General features: G+C 41.5%; 4 protein-coding genes across 5 annotated transcripts; 3 read left to right on the forward strand and 1 right to left on the reverse strand.

The window, feature by feature from the left end:
• LOC8066989 (formin-like protein 16) lies at nt 628-1,604 on the forward strand. The gene has a single exon (XM_002439071.2). The coding sequence runs from the start codon at nt 863-865 to the stop codon at nt 1,334-1,336; it is 474 nt and encodes a 157-aa protein (XP_002439116.1). The 5' UTR covers nt 628-862; the 3' UTR covers nt 1,337-1,604.
• LOC110430012 (actin-97-like) lies at nt 2,554-5,248 on the forward strand. 2 transcript variants are annotated; one of them, XM_021446832.1, is made up of 5 exons: nt 2,554-2,737; nt 3,268-3,340; nt 3,430-3,823; nt 4,159-4,772; nt 4,889-5,248. In XM_021446832.1, the coding sequence occupies exons 2-5, from the start codon at nt 3,281-3,283 to the stop codon at nt 4,952-4,954; spliced, it is 1,134 nt and encodes a 377-aa protein (XP_021302507.1). In that variant the 5' UTR covers nt 2,554-2,737; nt 3,268-3,280; the 3' UTR covers nt 4,955-5,248. The 2 variants fall into 2 exon arrangements, with proteins under 2 accessions (XP_021302507.1, XP_021302508.1); XM_021446833.1 differs by having other exon boundaries at nt 2,573-2,737; nt 3,271-3,340; nt 4,889-5,244.
• Nucleotides 7,052-10,097, forward strand: LOC8068647. Its single transcript, XM_002439072.2, has 6 exons — nt 7,052-7,233; nt 7,713-7,799; nt 8,128-8,224; nt 8,638-8,938; nt 9,041-9,095; nt 9,583-10,097. Exons 1-6 carry the CDS (start codon nt 7,132-7,134, stop codon nt 9,658-9,660), a joined length of 720 nt encoding a protein of 239 aa, XP_002439117.1. The 5' UTR covers nt 7,052-7,131; the 3' UTR covers nt 9,661-10,097.
• Nucleotides 10,662-13,405, reverse strand: LOC8068648 (actin-97). Its single transcript, XM_002440377.2, has 5 exons — nt 13,220-13,405; nt 12,568-12,640; nt 12,085-12,478; nt 11,157-11,770; nt 10,662-11,043 (listed from the first exon to the last, which is right to left on the reverse strand). Exons 2-5 carry the CDS (start codon nt 12,625-12,627, stop codon nt 10,978-10,980), a joined length of 1,134 nt encoding a protein of 377 aa, XP_002440422.1. The 5' UTR covers nt 12,628-12,640; nt 13,220-13,405; the 3' UTR covers nt 10,662-10,977.

Below are 18,949 nucleotides of genomic sequence, written 5' to 3' on the forward strand. Positions count from 1 at the left end.
CGAATTGTGGGTCTAAGTTTCAAAATTTCTCCGCACCATGCGTCCGCGTCTGCCCCCTTCTCTATCGCGTCCCCTCCCCCTTTTCTATCGCGATCCGCGCGAGCTCCGTGAGAGGCAGAGCGCCGCCGGCAATCGCCTCTTCTCGCCCGTGGCGAGAGCGTCGTCGAGGCCGCCGCCTACCGCTCTTCTCGACCGTGGCGAGATCCCGTACCCCGCCGCCAAGCGCTCTTCTCGCCACCATCGGAACCGCCGTTGCGACTCCCTAGACGAGAGCGTCGTCGATCCCTCTCCCCCATAGTCCTCAGCCTACCCTCGCCCCCAACCTCGCCAGCGACTCACCACACCACTCCGAGCGTTCGTCCATGCCCCATGCCCCGCGCAATTTCTGGTTTCTCTCCCTCCTCTCGATCTCCGGTGTCCATGCCTCGCCCAACGCGAGCTGCGGGAGGCCGCAACGAAGCTGGAACCCGCTCGATCTCCGTTAGCCGCGCCCCGCGCCGCGAGCTCGGTGCCCGAAGCCGGTGGCGGTGCCCGCGTCTCCCGCCGGTGCCGAAATATGCAGACACCAAGGAATCCGCCGGATCGTCGGCCCTCGGGCGCTCAAACACGCCAGAGCAAATATTCCTGCTCGAGCCGCGCAAGTCGCACAATATTTCCATCATCCTCAAGTCCCTCACGGTGGGGCGGGATGAAATCGACGCCCTCCGGGATGGGCACACAGACAGAACTCAGCACTGGGAGGTCCTGGAGAAGCTTTCGCGGCTCAACATCTCTAAAGAGGAAGAGTCCACCATCTTGAAGTTCTGTGGGAACCCCGACAGGCTTGCCCCAACGGAGGCCTTCCTCCTCCGTCTCCTCCTTGATGTGCCAGGGGGTTGTGAAGGCTGCAGAACAGGAGCTGAAGGCACTAAGAAGGGAGCAGGAAAGAGTACTTGAGCTGGTCCAGAAGACAACAGAGTACAACCATGCTGGTGCCGCCAAGGAACGGAACGCACATCCCCTCCAGCTGTTCATCGTAGTGAGGGACTTCCTGGGTATGGTTGATCAGGCATGTGTTGACATCAAGAGGAAAGTGCAACAGAAGAAACCAGCACCATCGTCATCGCAGCCAAACGCAGCAGCTGCTGCCCCCACGGTGGCGGCTGCGGCTGCGGCCACAACAGCGGTGACAGCGTCAGTGACAAAGGAAGCGACCGATGGTCAAGCAGCACCAACTCACAAACCACCCGAAGAGGCAGATAGTAAAAGGAAGAGGGTCATGCCAAGATTTCCAAACCTACCAGCGCACTTCATGAAGGATAGTTCAGATTCTGATTCAAGTAGTGACGAGGAATAGATTGAACGGGTGGCTGTCAATGATTGTTTACATTGTTTTGAATTGGTTGTTGTAGAGGTATAGGATAGCTGCAGACTGTACATAAAAGCAATTTTTTACATTGGTTCTTTTGTCCATTTCTTCAATCAAGATCCATATCGAGAGCACCGAATAGAAATATAGAATTCAGAAATTTGTGAAAAAAAATGATGTGAAGATCTCAATTGCTTAGAAATGATATCTTTGTTTGAGGGGAAAGCCCCTACTGTCGGTAGCTATATAAAGAAAATGTGAAGGCATTGTACAAATACGAAGGATAAAAAGTTAACAAAAAGGAGAGAAGACCTGGACATAGAGAGACAATTAGGAAAGATATCCCAGCCATGTCAGAAGATATGTTGGGTCTCTTTTTTAAAAAAATGGGTCCATTCCGTTGCTTCCAAATTTTTCAGACTACTATTATAAAAAAATCCCCATGAATGAAGAAAGGTAACTGTAAATATTTTTTTCCAGCTTGCGTCAATCATGATGAGAAAAGGTAGAGGCATGATCCAGGTGAGACCAACCACATGCCAACAGGTCTACTGAATTGACATCCAAAGAAGAGATGCAGCCTTGTTTAGTTCCCAAAAAGTTTTCAAAATTTTTTAATTTCTCGTCACCTCGAATCTTGTGGCACATGCATAGAGCATTAAATATATATAAAAATAATAACTTATTGCGCAGTTTGTCTGTAATTTACATATATATACTCAAATGTGTGATAGGATGGCAGAGAGATGCGGCGGAACTTATTTATAGATTTACTAGCGCACGAAAGAAATGGATATCGAAGATTTCTTCCTACCGATATTAAACATTATCTTGTCGTATCACGGAAAGGTCTATAAAGTAGAATTTGTGAGCCTATAACGTCGTGCTCTCCGTGACCGTGTTTGATTTCATGAACTTTGTTTTCTTTAAGTTAAATGGAACTTTATTTGGTATTTAAGTTTTATTATAATATTATTATCTTACTGTGCGATCCATGTATTTTAAATAAAAAATGTTAGCTATCCCGTAGCAACGCACGGGCACGCTACCTAGTTTAACTAGTAAAATCATCGTAAAAATAACTTTGAACCCTTTCAATTTTCGGATTGATAGTATAGCCTCAAGGGGCTTTTGGTGCGGTTTTGAGAGCTATTTTCTTTAAAAAAAGATTTATAATTTTTTTTAAATCCGGGAGTCGTGAGGAGTCAAGGAGACCACGTTCTCCTCCTCCTCCTCTCCTTCACACCACAGACAGCCCCCGACTGCCACAAGTCTCTCTCCTCTCCTCTCTCTCTCTCTCTCTCTCTCCTCGCGACGACTGGGCGAGACCGCCGCCGCCCTTCGCCAGGTGCCCAGGTCTCCGCCGCTTCCTTCGCCGGAGGTCACCAGGTTCGCCTGCCCCCTTCCTTTCCCTTGGTGCTGGGCGAAACCGATCTCCCAAACCGTATCTTAGGCTTCCCATTTGTGTACTCGCATCCAGATCTGATCTAGTTACACGTATAGCATGCTTGCACCCGGATCTAATCTAGTTAGAAGCGTAGTGAACTTGCATTCGGATCTGATCTACAGTTGCATCCGGATCTGGCGTAAAAGAGTTTGCTAGTTTTCTTTTACGAATTGGTCTAAGCTAACTGGATGCTTGTTGTTGGTGTGATTCCAGTGAAGAGCAGTTGGTCTTTCGTCCGGAAGTAGACTTCCACCACGCATATTAGCTTACTGGAATATGATGTTGCAAATTTCAGATGCTATAAGTCATGAATAAATTGTTTTCTTTGTGTGACCTTTTTTCTGTACGAAGAATGTGATTTACTGCTCAATTGGCACGTGTATCCGAATCACAGTGTTCCTTTCAATCAATCATATATTGAAAATAAAAAAAATTAATCACTGATGGATTCTCTTTATATGCGAACCTGCAGCAGTTCTGTAGAAATGGCTGATGGTGAGGACATCCAGCCTCTTGTCTGCGACAATGGCACCGGAATGGTCAAGGTCAGTCCATCTCCCCCTTAGCTTGTACAACCTTTATCTCCTGTCTTTCCAAATATGCCACTAATCATGTCTGTTTATCTATCTTCCAGGCTGGTTTTGCTGGTGATGATGCACCGAGGGCTGTTTTCCCTAGCATCGTGGGTCGTCCTCGTCACACGGGTGTCATGGTAGGGATGGGACAGAAGGACGCGTATGTTGGCGATGAGGCACAGTCCAAGAGAGGTATTCTCACGCTCAAGTACCCGATTGAGCATGGTATTGTCAGCAATTGGGATGACATGGAGAAAATCTGGCATCACACTTTCTACAACGAGCTCCGTGTTGCCCCGGAGGAGCACCCTGTGTTGCTCACTGAAGCTCCTCTGAACCCAAAGGCCAACAGGGAGAAGATGACCCAGATTATGTTTGAGACTTTCAATGTTCCTGCCATGTATGTTGCGATTCAAGCAGTGCTCTCCCTCTATGCTAGTGGGCGTACTACTGGTATGACCTGCTTCTCCCTTTACTTCGGTGTTGATTCAGCTTCTTACTAATAATATCTCTATCGTTCCATTATGCTATTTTCAAGTGTTTATCTGAGGCTATTGTCAAGGTCATATCAAGCCACCGGGTTTCTTTATCTTCTTTCTTTGCTTATGAGATTTCGTAGTTCAGATATGCCTCATATGTGGTTACCAGCTCAGTCTGTACAGTGATATAAATTCAGGAAAAATAAGTATCTCAACTAATATACCAAGAGTAAAAATGGAAGTTAAAAATTTTGTTTACACTCTGTGGCTGAAGTTACCTCTTTTTTTTTTCCCTCTGTCAATCTATAGGTATTGTTCTCGACTCTGGTGATGGTGTGAGCCACACTGTGCCCATTTACGAAGGATATGCCCTTCCCCATGCCATTCTTCGTTTGGATCTTGCTGGCCGGGACCTCACGGACTCCCTCATGAAAATTCTCACGGAGAGGGGTTACTCCTTCACAACCTCTGCTGAGCGGGAAATTGTAAGGGACATCAAGGAGAAGCTTGCATATATAGCCCTTGACTATGAGCAAGAGTTGGAAACTGCCAAGAACAGCTCCTCAGTTGAAAAGAGCTATGAGCTACCTGATGGTCAAGTAATCACCATCGGTGCAGAGAGATTCAGGTGCCCTGAGGTCCTCTTCCAGCCATCTATGATTGGTATGGAGGCTGCTGGAATCCATGAGACAACATACAATTCAATCATGAAGTGCGATGTGGATATCAGGAAGGACCTCTACGGCAACATTGTGCTCAGTGGTGGTTCAACTATGTTCCCGGGTATCGCTGATCGTATGAGCAAGGAGATCACTTCGCTTGCACCAAGCAGTATGAAGATCAAGGTTGTTGCACCACCTGAGAGGAAGTACAGTGTCTGGATAGGAGGGTCGATCCTAGCCTCACTCAGCACTTTCCAACAGGTGTGTGTTGTTTATATTACTTTCAGCTGCTGCTTTTTATTTCTTCTAACTCATAATAATATGGCTGGAATGAAAACACTTCTGAATTTTGTTATGATGTGGCATTGATGTACCAGATGTGGATATCGAAGGAGGAGTATGATGAGTCTGGCCCAGCTATTGTTCACAGGAAGTGCTTCTAGGTTTTCTCATCGCCTAGTCTCAAGTTATGTCTCCTCCATTTCTCGAGACACTTGTGGCAGATTTGCATGCTACCTTTATTTTCATCGGACCTGAGTCCTCTCGGGGATAGGCCCTCCTTTGTATGTTGTGGCTCCATGTGCGAGCACGCCGTGTCGTATCACCTGGTTTGTGAGATGAGTTGTTGTCAAACTTGCTTGGCTTGATTGGTTGTACCTGTAAGAGCTGATAGTTTTATAAATTGCTTGGACTGTTCTGCTGCTACCTATATAGCCTTGTATGTATTCTGAAAGCGATGTAACCTGAGCATCTGTGCAAGTTTGAATTGCCTGTATGGCCCATGTTCGGTTCACCCCAAAACCAAGGTGGATGAAGGGGATTGAGAGGGATTCAATCCCCGACAAATAAGAAACCCCTCCTACCCCGTTCAAATCCCTCCATCTCAAGATAAACGGGCAGGGCCTACATGGGCTGGGTTTTCTGGTTTCTATACAATACGGCGTTTGTCGACTGTCAAGACTTAACATATAGACAAGGATGCAGTGGAGATGATTATACGACGATGGTAGCCTGGTTTGGATTTTCGATCACCACAAAACAAGTGTTACAAGAGTAGTCTCTGCAGCATTCTGTGTCAAATAAAGTATTTGCTAAAACTGCAAGAGCTTGAGATTTCCAGGAGTCTCGAGGATACGTTTTGCAGTGTCAAATTTGACAAAACCTCAACGGAACAGTATTTTGCTTTACACTTGCAGCGTTGGTGGAACCAAATCATCATACAAATGAATTTGCATTCTCATCAGATTTGGCTGGACTGGCCTAATCTATGCTTTTGGTACAGGTTATGCTTTTATATTTCGTTATCAACATGAAGACCAGCAGCAGCTCCATGCATCATTAGAAGTCATAAGAAAAATCTCAAAAATCATCAAAAACTCCTGTATGTCCCCCACAAATCGTCTGATTTTTTCCTCTGCTTCAGCCTGGAGAATACAGAGGCCTTCAGGATTAACATCTTTGATATGGTTAAACAAATTAACAAAAAAGAACCGAGCTAGTATTTTGTTTGTGTATTTTTATGTTCAATCCACAGTTTGAAATAATCAATTCAATCTAGTATTTGGTATGCTGTGCATTTCGATTTGGCAAAGCATTCAAAACAGTTCCTCGAAGAAAGCTATTGAGATAGCCACTAAGCTTCTTCATTTGACTAATTGAGCCATTATGCATAAGATGATATGACCTAGGTTTATGTTGAGCTATTTAAAAAGTTTAGATCTGACCAATACACAGCTTACACACATATCATCATGGAGCATCTCTACCGGGGGTGTCTCATCTATCTAAGGCCTTGTTCAGTTCTCATTTTTTTTTTGTTTCGGGTACTGTAGTAGTTTCATTTTTATTTTGCAAATATTGTCCAATCATGGACTAACCAAGCTCAAAAGATTTATCTCGCGATTTACAGATAAACTATGTAATTAGTTTTTATTTTCATTTATATTTAATGCTCCATGTATATGCCGTAGGATTCGATGTGATGGAGAATGTTGAAAATTTTTTTGGTTCTTGAGGTGAACTAAACAAGGCCTAAGTGTTAGTATTACGCAAGTTTTGGTAAACAGGTTAAATGGCAGTCAAAAAGCTTGTTGACCTTGCCCAAACCAAAATTTGGCACGTGTTGTTTAGACCTTCTAATCAGAAGTTAGTTTTAGAGTCTATTTGGTTCCCCTTGCTAAATTTTAACTAGATAAAATTATTTTAGCTACTCTTGGGTGACTAATGAAACTAAACTATTTTAGCTTTTTTTAGTCAGTGTGTTTGGAACTTTAGCTGCTAAAGTGACTAAAGTTTAGCTAGCTAAAATTTAGCAAGGGAAACCAAACAGAGCCTTTAGTAAAACAAGGTTTATTTGGAATTTCGGGAGAGAGAAAAACTCAAATCGTGGTTGGCTAGTTTGTTATTCCATGTTTGAAACTTTGAATATATTTCTTTCTTTGTTTGCGAATAGAGGCACCGGAGCAGGGATAGCACTTTCTCTGATCTAAACACAGCCGTTGGATCAAAAGTGTGCGGCCCGATCGATGTGTATTAGTATTACAGAAGAAGAAGAAAGGTTGGAGAGGGGATCGCTCTCCTCCTCTGTTCCCTGTCGCCGCCGCAAGGAGAGCCGGAGGGGATGCTGACAGCAGCGGCCGCACGGAGGGGCGCGGCGGCGGCGGCGGCGGCGGCGGCGGCACCGGCCTTCCACTCCTCCGCCCCAGCGCTCTCCAAATCCACGGTAAGCCCCGTAACCTTATCCCCACCATGCATATTTACATACTCGATTTGCCTCCTTACTAGTAAGTAGATTCAAGGGGGGATTAAGTCTGTCTAGCAAGGTAAACAACAGCGACGCAAAACCTTCACACCGTCCCTGGAGTTTCAGCTTTCACTATCATACTGTTAGTAGACAATAGATTTAGCTTGCGTTTCCTTCTTGTAAACCAAAAATGTGCGTGTGTAATGTTGCACGCTATCACTCTGCGAGCTGTTAGTTCAGATATATATATATATATTTGGAATTCTTAACGAGCTGTTGAATAGAAGGTACTGCACGTTTACTTTCTGTCTTGTGTCTGAAACTGTAAGTTCTTGTCTTACAAGACCCAGCCCAATGCAACCCAAAGCTGAAACCATTGCTCCTGAACCACTTACAATGCACCGTGGCATCATCAGCGTTTCTTGAATCGTTTGGAACCTAACGGTTATTTTGGGCAGCCTCATATCCGTTTCGCCGTCCGTGAAAAGCGTGGGGATGCAAAGAGCGCCCTTAAGAACCTTCTGCTCAATGGCAGCCCATGTCAGGTATTGTCTTGGTGACCATTTTCCTACTCGTGGATTTCTCTCTATACTTGCAGACTTCTGACCTTGTCTCTAAGCAATTCCACTAATGGACTTAGCTTCTGGAGCTGTATTCTCCGCCCTGTTTCAATGTGTGTTGTCCTGGTATAACTGGACATGTGAATTCTTCTGACTCTAGGTGTACCAGTCCTGGACATGTGAATTCTTCTGACTCTAGTTGTACCACAGTCCAGTTCATACATGTGATCGACTTGTTCTCTTTTATTTCTTTGGAAACATATCCCCCCTGTGAAAATGGATTGCTTCAAATATGCATCGATGTTCTCTACAGGAAAGCAGTAGCAAACAAATGAGAAAGCAGAAAGGTGTTAGCAGATCAAAGGTCCAGCGCTCTACTCCAGGAAAAAACCCCTATGGAAAAAATAAGCGTAAGCTCTTTCAAATCGTTTACCTTGAGTGACTTTTGAATTATAAATGCTTGTGCTCTTTTGTACAACTCAATTCTATGTTTTCAATCATCTAGAATACTAGACTGACCAATGGATACTAAATATATAAACATGAGTGTTCTGCCAACCTTTTACATATGCATTGGTTGCATTTGTTCTGCATTAGCATTTCCATGTGAACATTGGCTTCTAATGATTTTTGCTCCATTATTTACTTAAAATGTGGATTATATATGTCAATGACATTAATACATCTGGATGACCATCCCTAGCATATTTGCTGTGTACCTTTTATTATTATGGATAAGTTTACATTTCATGATCTGCTGTTACCTCCAAATTCTTTTCTGTATATTTGGATGACAAGAAGTGCGTATTGATGATTACCCTAGGTGGGCAGAACTGGAAAAGCTTTGATGATGATGATGAATGCACAGACACACCATATGGTACCTATGGTGGCAAGAAATCTTTTACATGGTACTGGCCTGGGGAGAATGATGGCCTTGGTAGTAATCCTAGTGGTTTTCAATGGAGGGAGGAATCTCAGTCTGCCAAATCAAAGGAAAAGTTCTGGAACGAAAGTGATGTCGATGAGGAAGAGGAGTCGGGCCAAGATGATTTGCGAAGCTATAGGATCTCACTTGGGTTGCCAGTTTTAGGCCCCTTAAAGCTGGATCATATTAAGGCTGCGTGAGTCATCTAAACATTTCCTACAACAGCACATTGCACTTGCAGGGCTTCATTGACACAAGGTTGCTAATTGGTTCTTTCTCAACATGGCGTTCTCTGCAGTTTTCGTGCATCTGCTCTCAAATGGCACCCCGACAAACATCAAGGGCCTTCACAGGTTGGTGCCATAGTATGTGTGTTATCCTTGCATTGCATTCTAGTGATTGATGCTGAAGTTTAGTGGCTATTTCAATAGCTATCTTCAAGGAACTGTTTTGCATGCATTGCCTGTAAACAAGTGGGGGATAATAGATTGATTATGGAGGGTGTCAAGGTACACTTAGGATGACCTAGGGTTTGGCTTATAGAAACAGAACCAATTAATGGTGATCCTTGCCTATAATAGATCAATCATATCAATCCTAGCCATGTGGGTGCAGGGCCCAATAGGGCGCTAGCCGGACAGTCCAAATAGGTTCCTGCACCTTCCTATTCTAACATTGCCAAATCGAAATGCACAACATACCAGATAGAGCGAATTGATTTGTTGAACCCGTGGATTGTTTGAACATAAAATAGCCAAAAACAATAGCTTGGTTCTTTTTTGTTGATTTATTTAACCATATATCAAAGATGTTAATTCTGAACACATCTTTAATCTCCAGGCTGAAGCAGAAGAAAAATTCAGACAATGCGTGGAAGCGTACAACAAATTGACCTTTGCCTTCAAGTCAAGTGGCTAACTACCATGGGGACATGCGAATACAACAAAATTTTTAATTCTAATGATGCGTGGAGCTGCTGGTCTTCAGGACAAACTACTACAAGAGAGTAGCTTCATGTTGATAACAACGAAATATAAAAGCACAATCTGTACCAAAAGCATAGATTAGGTCAGTCCTGCCAAATCTTATGAGAAAGCAAATTCCAGGCTCATTTGTATGATGATTTGATTCCACCATCGCCCATCGCTGTAAGTGTAAACACTGTTTTTTTTTTGTCAAATTTGATGCTGCAAAATGTATCGTTGAGACTCATGAAAATCTCAAACTCTTGCAGTGTCAGCAAATACTTCATTTGACATAAAATTGGGTAGACGCAACTTTTTGTAAAATTGGTTTTTGTGATGATTGAACTAGTTGAATACTTGAATCCAAACCAGGCTACCATTGCTGTATAATCTCCAGTTCGTTCATTGTTCAGGATCTGCACTGCGCTACATCCTTCTTTACATTTTGAGTCTTGCCAACACGGAGTTTGTCTTGTCAATGGGACTTGACAAGTTAGCATGGCTGGGACCGAACTATTTTGTGAAGGCGAGGAAATTGTTGACGATTTTCTTATGAGAACTATTTACATGGGAACACAGAAACAACTAACCAGAAGAAATTCATTTTCGAGTTATGGTTCATGTTGGAACCAATACCATCGATGTAAGAGAAAAGTGAACACTGTTCCAAGGTGAGTTTTTTTCCCCAACTTTACGCTGCAAAAGGCCTAAACTCCTGCACTGACAGCAAATACTACTTTGTTTGACATAGAATAGGGCCTACTATGTAATATACAAGTAGTTTTGTAGCGTTTCAACTAGATGAATCCAAACCAGGCTTCCATGGTTTTATAATCTCCAGTTGGTACATTGTTCAAATATCTGCACCGCATCCTCGACAAGTTAATATCGCCCAACTACCAAAGGATATCGTATCCTCGTAGTTAATATCGCCAATACAAAAGCTACTTGAAGTTCATACTTGCACGGATGCTCAGATAACAATGCTTTCAGAATTCAGATACATACAAGACTATTGATAGCACCAGCACAATCCAAGCAATTTATATAACTATCAGCTCTCAGAGGTACAACCAATCAAGCCAAGCATGTTTGACAACTAACCTCACAAACCGCACATGAAGCAACAACACACAAAGAAGGGTCTATCCCAGAGAAGACTCAGGTCCGATGCAAATAAACGTAGCATGCAAATCTGCCACACATATCTCAAGAAATGAAGGGGACATAACTTGACTACTTGAGACTAGGTAACAACAACTGGTGAAACTTAGAAGCACTTCCGGTGAACGATTGCTGGGCCAGACTCATCATACTCCTCCTTCGATATCCACATCTGGTACATCAATGCCATATCATAAAAGAATTCAGAAGTGTTTTCACTCCAGCCATATTATTTGTTAAAGGAAAGAAAGTGCAGAAGCTGAAAGTAATATAAACAATACATACCTGTTGGAAAGTGCTTAGCGAGGCTAGGATCGACCCTCCTATCCAGACACTGTACTTCCTCTCAGGTGGTGCAACAACCTTGATCTTCATGCTGCTTGGTGCAAGGGAAGTGATCTCCTTGCTCATACGATCAGCGATACCCGGGAACATAGTTGACCCTCCACTGAGCACAATGTTGCCATAGAGGTCCTTCCTGATATCCACATCACACTTCATGATTGAATTGTATGTTGTCTCATGGATTCCAGCAGCCTCCATACCAATCATGGATGGCTGGAAGAGAACCTCAGGGCACCTGAATCTCTCTGCGCCAATGGTGATTACTTGACCATCAGGTAGCTCATAGCTCTTTTCAACTGATGAGCTGTTCTTAGCAGTTTCCAACTCTTGCTCATAGTCAAGGGCTATATATGCAAGCTTCTCCTTGATGTCCCTTACAATTTCTCGCTCGGCAGAGGTTGTGAAGGAGTAACCCCTCTCAGTGAGAATTTTCATAAGAGAGTCCGTGAGGTCCCGACCAGCAAGATCCAAACGAAGAATAGCATGGGGAAGGGCATATCCTTCGTAAATGGGCACAGTGTGGCTCACACCATCACCAGAGTCGAGAACAATTCCTGTAGATTGAGAGAAAAAAAAGGAAAGCTCAGCCATACAGTGTAAACAAATAATTTTTAACTTCCATTATTTACTCATGGTATAATTTCCTGAATTCATATCACCGTACAGACTGAGCTGGTAACCCAATATGAGGCATATCTCAGTTACGAAATCTCATAAGCAAGATATAACTTAAAGAAACCCAGTGGCTTTATATTGAACTTGACAATAACCTCAAATAAACACTTGATAACAGCATAACAGAACCATAAGAGATATTATCAGTAGGAAACTGAATCAACACCAAAGTAAAGGGAGAAGCAGGTCATACCAGTAGTACGCCCACTAGCATAGAGGGAGAGCACGGCTTGAATCGCAACATACATGGCAGGAACATTGAAAGTCTCAAACATAATCTGGGTCATCTTCTCCCTGTTGGCCTTTGGGTTCAGAGGAGCTTCAGTGAGCAACACAGGGTGCTCCTCCGGGGCAACACGGAGCTCATTGTAGAAAGTGTGATGCCAAATTTTCTCCATGTCATCCCAGTTGCTGACAATACCATGCTCAATCGGGTACTTGAGCGTGAGAATACCTCTCTTGGACTGTGCCTCATCGCCAACATACGCGTCCTTCTGTCCCATCCCTACCATGACACCCGTGTGACGAGGACGACCCACGATGCTAGGGAAAACAGCCCTCGGTGCATCATCACCAGCAAAACCAGCCTGGAAGATAGACAGACAGACATGATTAGTGGCGTATTTGGAAAGACAGGAGATAAAGGTTGTACAAGCTAAGGGGTTGATGGACTGACCTTGACCATTCCGGTGCCATTGTCACAGACAAGAGGCTGGATGTCCTCACCATCAGCCATTTCTACAGAATTGCTGCAGCATGGCATATTATAAATAGAATCCATCAGTGATTTGCTTTTTTTTTTCTTCATATTATATGATTGAAAGGAACACTGGATTCGAGCACACATGCTAACTGAAAGCACTAAATCCAATTCTTGTACAGAGAAAGACAACAATTTGTTCATGGTATGTAGCATCTGGAAATTCATATTTCAGTAAGGCAACATGTGTGGTGGAAGTCTACTTCCGGACGAAAGACCAACTGCTCTTCACTGGAATCACACCAACAACAACAACTTCAACTGACAGCCCAGTTGAAGCATCTAGTTAGCTCAGACCATTTTCATAAGAAAAGACTAGCAAAACTCTTTTTACCCCCCCCAGATCCGAATGCAACTGTACTAGGCTCGTAACTAGATCAGATCCGAATGTAACAAGTACGCTACCGCTTGTAACTAGATCAGATCCGGATGCAAGCATGCTACAGTTGTAACTAGACCAGATCCGGATGCAGCAAGTACACAACTGGGACGCCTCAGCTAGGGTTTGGGAGATCGGTTTCGCCCAGCTTGAAGGGAGAGGGAGAGGAAGAAGAAGGGGCAGGCGAACCTGGTGAACTCTCTTCGCCGGCGAAGGACACGGTGGAGACCTGGGCACCTGGCGTAGGGCGGCGGCGTCGGTCTCCCCTAGTCGTCGCGACGAGAGAGAGAGAGAGAGAGAGAGAGAGAGAGCAGTTCGTGGGGTGAATGAAAATGATGAAGGGTGGAAGGAGAAGAAAGCGCAGCCACGGTCGGTGGGTCTCCTTGACTTCTCGCGACTCAATTAAAAAAAAAAATCAGCTCTCAAAACCGCACCCCTTTAACTTTTAAGGCCCATTTGTTTCGTCTCTGACGGGCTTGGGCTCCTGTGACTACTGCACTGCGCCACCCGTCACTCCTCAAGTGATTTATTTTTATCCCTTTTATTAGACCATCTCCAAGAGCCTGTGGAAACCTCATTTTCTAAATCGACATTTAGAGATTCTTTTGTATAGATATTATTTTCTAGCTCTTTTCACTCTCCAACAATTTTTTTATATCTCCTGATTAATCTAGAGAGTTACTCTTGTCTTTTTATTTTTGGCTATCAAAAAAATCCGGAATAGAAGATGGGTTATAGTTGGATTTAGATAACTATTTAGAGAAGCAGTTGGATGTTAGTTTTTCACCAAAATCTCTATTTCTAGCATTTAAGAAGGATATAGAGAGTTTCTTCAAAACCGAAAGAGGTAAAAGTGAGTCCCACGAATCGAAACCCTTATAATCTTTTTTATCCTAGTTGTTCGAGCCACGTCAGACCTTGTTTGGCCACATATTCACGTCAATTCACGTGTGTTGGGATGGGTTAGTATGCAATTTGGATAGATTGAGGTAGATACATGGACATCCAAACAAGCCCTTGTATGTTTTTTTCGTATACATAAGGTTTGCCATATGAATCTCCTTTTTGCTTTTATGTCCATGTGTCTCCTAACTTTTGTGTCTCTCGCTGCTCTCAATCCTAATCACTCATCCATCATCCTCGCCTTCTTCTCGTCCCTCCTACTGACCCCTAGCTACCGTCCTTACCTCTAAGTGTCATGCCACCACGAGAAGTGTGGCTACAACTCGATGAGGGAGTTGGCTGCAAAGTAGGTGTTGTTGTTTTCCTTTCTTATTTTTTCTTTTTATTATTCACTTTTTGTTTTTCTTATTATTTCATTTTTATCTTTCTTTTCTTTTATTGTAATTAATTTTTTTTCTTTATTTCATTTTCTTCATTTTCATGTTTTATTACATTGGCACACTATACAGGCGGTTGGTAACATATTTCTACAAGCGTTTTCCGGATCCGCCTGCGCCGGAGGCCAGTACAAATCGTCCATTTCCACAGGCGGTCACTTGAGAGCCGCCAGTATAAACCTTTTACACAGGCGGCTCTCTTAGGAAACCGCCTGTGTAAATGTTCATTTACACAGGCGGTTTCCGAAGAGAGCCGCCTGTGTAAACCTATTAAAATATGTATTATTTATTTATTTTTTAATTTATCTATTTATTTATTTATTATTTTATTGTTATTATTTAAATATATTGATATTGGTTGGTCTTCTAACATAGCAACATGTAATTTAAATACTTCATCTCATACATACATACATTTGTATACATCAAAGTTTGGTGCTCAAAGACATAAAGTTAATTACAAGAGTATATCCATCATCACACATCATATATATATATACATCAAAGTTTGTTTCTGTCCTCTAATAACCCTCTTTAGTAAGTTTGAGCTTACTAATCTAGCACTCGGAACTCTGGCCTGGATAATTGGCTTTCATCATCATGATATTTGCCTTCACGTGGAATGACATGCTTCATGATGAACGAGCAGATGTCCTCAACTATGTTGTCTAAAGCACGTTCGTCCATGCGCTCCGCCGTCCCTTGCTTATATACCTGCAAAGAAAGTTTATAAATATTATATATTTTATGACTTCCAACTTTAATAGACTATTACTTATATTACCTTGTCAGGGTTTCTTGCATATCGTTAGTTTTCTCTCATGTTCTCGCACACGTAGTAGCCATAGAGGACAGATAACGGTGGTTGCTTCATGCACTGTATAATAGGAGAGTGGTTATTTAATTATAGTTGCAACTGTGGTCGTATGTGTATGATTTGTATTCATAATAGTAAATTTTTATACGTACTGGCCAGTTATGTATAACCTCCAATGGTTGCCCTGGTCTCTTGGACTCGCACTTTCCATGATTTATCTTATAGAACCTGTATGCCCTATGATCTCAAATAGAATCACCATGTTATTGTCAAATTCTCACTATGTTTAAGTATGCATGCATAGCTTGACTTACAGCTCTAGCAGTTTGATGAATGGAGCATAGCTTTCTTTCGGGTAATCTGCGGAGTCTAGTACCAACACCCTTCCCTCCTTGGGATAAATGATGAAGCATATCCAGTGCCTCCTGCTCGAATTAAATCCATGATGCATTTATGCATTGGAATAATTTAGATAGATATTTGTAAACTCACACTTACCCAAAGTGGTACGGGGCCACCACCGCTTTCCTGTCTTGAAACTTTATCAGTGAATGTCCAATGTAGAAGGCGTATTTAGCTTCAAAATCAAGTTTCAACTTTCGGAGTTTCTCATCCCGTTCTGCACCTTCCAAACCTTGTACCTCTGTGCTGTCATTCCCGATCCGGAATGTGTGCCGATCTTGGGCTATATCTATTGGGCAGAGATAGGCATTCCTTTCTTCAGCACAATAATTAGGTCCGAACCAAAATACATATCTTGTTGATCATATAACATTCTGCAAACCTTGTCGCTTCCTTTTCCTAGACTGACTTGGCCTCTCAGGGCTCGTCGTTGCTGTCGTCGGTTCCGGTGCGTCTTCGTGTGCCACTTCCTCCTGAGACATCATCTCTCTAAACTGAGACATTGCCTCCTGAGTATAGACATGTGAATCATGGACGTGTTTATATGTAGGAACTATGAATAGAAATCATTTAATTACATGAAATCGTGAATGTCTCTAATTTACCTCATCGGCTTCTGGATTGTAATCGGGGTCACGTGCCAATTCACGACGAGTCTTCCTCACTTCTAGAGGCTCAATGTCGTCGCTAGCTTCTTGTTCATAGGACGAACCTGATGCTTCGTCCGTTTCTACTTGTTTCGTGACCTCACGAGCTTGTTCTATAGGGTCAGTTGACCCTTCTACTTGCTCCGTGGGTTGGGATTGCAGTGCTTCGTCCTTGTGCGGAGAACTCATCGCAGAAATCTATATATGTAATTTATGCATAAAATTAAATGATTTACATACACTATTATATACACTAATATATCATACACTAATATATACATAATATATCATACACTAATATATTAAATGATTTACATATACACTACTACATATATAAACACATTAAATTTACATACACTAATATATACACTAATATATCATACACTAATATATACATAATATATCATACACTAATATATTAAATGATTTACATATACACTACTACATATATAAACACATTAAATTTACATACACTAATATATACACTAATATATCATACACTAATATATACATAATATATCATACACTAATATATTAAATGATTTACATATACACTACTACATATATAAACACATCAAATTTACATACACTAATATATACACTAATATATCATACACTAATATATACATAATATATCATACACTAATATATTAAATGATTTACATATACACTACTACATATATAAACACATTAAATTTACATACACTAATATATACACTAATATATCATACACTAATATGTCATACACTAATATATACATAATATATCATACACTAATATATTAAATGATTTACATATACACTACTACATATATAAACACATTAAATTTACATACACTAATATATACACTAATATATACATAATATATCATACACTAATATATTAAATGATTTACATATACACTACTACATATATAAACACATTAAATTTACATACACTAATATATCATACACTAATATATACATAATATATCATCCACTAATATATTAAATGATTTACATATACACTACTACATATATAAACACATTAAATTTACATACACTAATATATCATACACTAATATATACATAATATATCATACACTAATATATTAAATGATTTACATATACACTACTACATATATAAACACATTAAATTTACATACTAATATTTCCTGATTTTATTTTTATTTACATATATAAACACATTAAATAATAACTATAAATAAAATCACATGTAAAAGACATAATAATATTTCCTGATTTTATTTTTATTTTATCTGATTTTTATGATTTTCTGCTGTTTTTTACTGTTTTATTCAAATTTTTCATAAAAAAATTGTTAAAGAAAAAAAAAACCCAGCCCAACAGGCCCAGCAGGCCGTCACTCCCTCTCCCTCTCTCCCTCTCTCTGGCAGGTGGGCCCCAGGTGTCGGGGCCATCCCTAACCTCGCGCTGCGCGCTGCCCGCACGCCGCCCGCACGCCGCGGGCAAGGAGGTCATCGTAGGAGAGATGGTGCAAGAGAAGTTTTTTTTTAATGTTGTTTTGTGTGGTGTGGCGGCGGACGGTCCTGTCCTGCATTGATGCTATATTGGCCATTTCGGTGTGAGGCGACCTTCTAGTGGCCCAACATGATATTCCTGCTATATATCCTCATTGAGGCAGTGGCATTGCTTATTAGTACTATTTACTACGGTAGCAGTTGCGTATCAGGGCATCATCCACGACATGGTGACAATCGGCGTATCGGCCGCGTGCCTTGCAGTGGTATAAGCAGGGTTCAAAATTTTCGGCGAAATTTCGTCGAAATTTCGCGAATTTCGGTGGTGGCCGAAAGAAAAATCCTAAATTTTATTATATACTAATACATGTGCTATATAACTTTAGACTCATATTTTCTATTCTTTATATTGCATATTCTTCTATGCAATAGATGTGTAATCATAAATCATATTGATACTTGTTTAGATCTAATTTTTTTAAAAATAAAAGTATACTTCATGTGCTAGTCTCTAAAAAAATTTCGGCGAAATTTCGGCCGAATTTCGCGAAATTCGGTAATTTCGGTGGTGGCCGAAATTTTTGCGATAACGAAATTAAAAACTTTGGGTATAAGTATAAGGCTACTAGCCTTGCATGCTAGGAGTAGGGACTAGTCTGGTGTTGGATAACATCAATAGGCAGTGCAACTAGAATTGATGACATAATGGCTTTTTTGAGAGAATTGGAGGGTTTACACCCCTGCAGAGAAAATTTAAAGCTTTGCCCGAAGAAGTAGCAAAAGGAATTCATTTAGAAAGCTTTGCTTTGCCACTAGAAGGGACGGGGCCATGCCTGACAGAAGATTAAGTCATTCCTTGCTTTCCAAATCGTCTAACATATAATGACAATAATTTCCATGAAGAATGGAACATAGCTTGGAGCAAGCTTTTTTTTTTATGTAAACAGGAGGGGAATCCCCCTACTGTGACTAGACATCATCGGTAGCGACAACAAAACTAGTGATGATGGCATGTCGATGTGTTGGTTTGGTCATCCAACTGATGATGGTGCAAGTTGGTAGACCATGGAACAATGATATAGAAGAAAAAGGATGCAGACAAGACAATATAACAGAGCAACAAGGACCCAACAAAGGGTCAAGCAACAACAGCACTACAAAGAACTGGAAGCAACTAAAACACAACTATTGTCAATTTACGGAGAGGTCCGTGGATTAAGAACTCAATACATA

Source organism: Sorghum bicolor, chromosome 9 (genome assembly GCF_000003195.3).
Source record: "Sorghum bicolor cultivar BTx623 chromosome 9, Sorghum_bicolor_NCBIv3, whole genome shotgun sequence".
Classification (NCBI taxonomy): domain Eukaryota; kingdom Viridiplantae; phylum Streptophyta; class Magnoliopsida; order Poales; family Poaceae; genus Sorghum; species Sorghum bicolor.

Excerpts from the sequence above, each read along its gene's own strand:
- LOC8066989 (XM_002439071.2), top strand. The coding sequence starts at position 863 with ATGTGCCAGGGGGTTGTGAAGGCTGCAGAACAGGAGCTGAAGGCACTA.
- LOC110430012 (XM_021446832.1), top strand. The coding sequence starts at position 3,281 with ATGGCTGATGGTGAGGACATCCAGCCTCTTGTCTGCGACAATGGCACC. Across the intron at positions 3,341-3,429 it reads ATGGCACCGGAATGGTCAAG|GCTGGTTTTGCTGGTGATGA; the intron begins GTCAGTCCATCT and ends TCTATCTTCCAG. Across the intron at positions 3,824-4,158 it reads TGCTAGTGGGCGTACTACTG|GTATTGTTCTCGACTCTGGT; the intron begins GTATGACCTGCT and ends GTCAATCTATAG.
- LOC8068647 (XM_002439072.2), top strand. The coding sequence starts at position 7,132 with ATGCTGACAGCAGCGGCCGCACGGAGGGGCGCGGCGGCGGCGGCGGCG. Across the intron at positions 7,800-8,127 it reads TCAATGGCAGCCCATGTCAG|GAAAGCAGTAGCAAACAAAT; the intron begins GTATTGTCTTGG and ends TGTTCTCTACAG. Across the intron at positions 9,096-9,582 it reads AACATCAAGGGCCTTCACAG|GCTGAAGCAGAAGAAAAATT; the intron begins GTTGGTGCCATA and ends TTTAATCTCCAG.
- LOC8068648 (XM_002440377.2), bottom strand. The coding sequence starts at position 12,627 with ATGGCTGATGGTGAGGACATCCAGCCTCTTGTCTGTGACAATGGCACC. Across the intron at positions 12,479-12,567 it reads ATGGCACCGGAATGGTCAAG|GCTGGTTTTGCTGGTGATGA; the intron begins GTCAGTCCATCA and ends TCTATCTTCCAG. Across the intron at positions 11,044-11,156 it reads CGCTAAGCACTTTCCAACAG|ATGTGGATATCGAAGGAGGA; the intron begins GTATGTATTGTT and ends TTGATGTACCAG.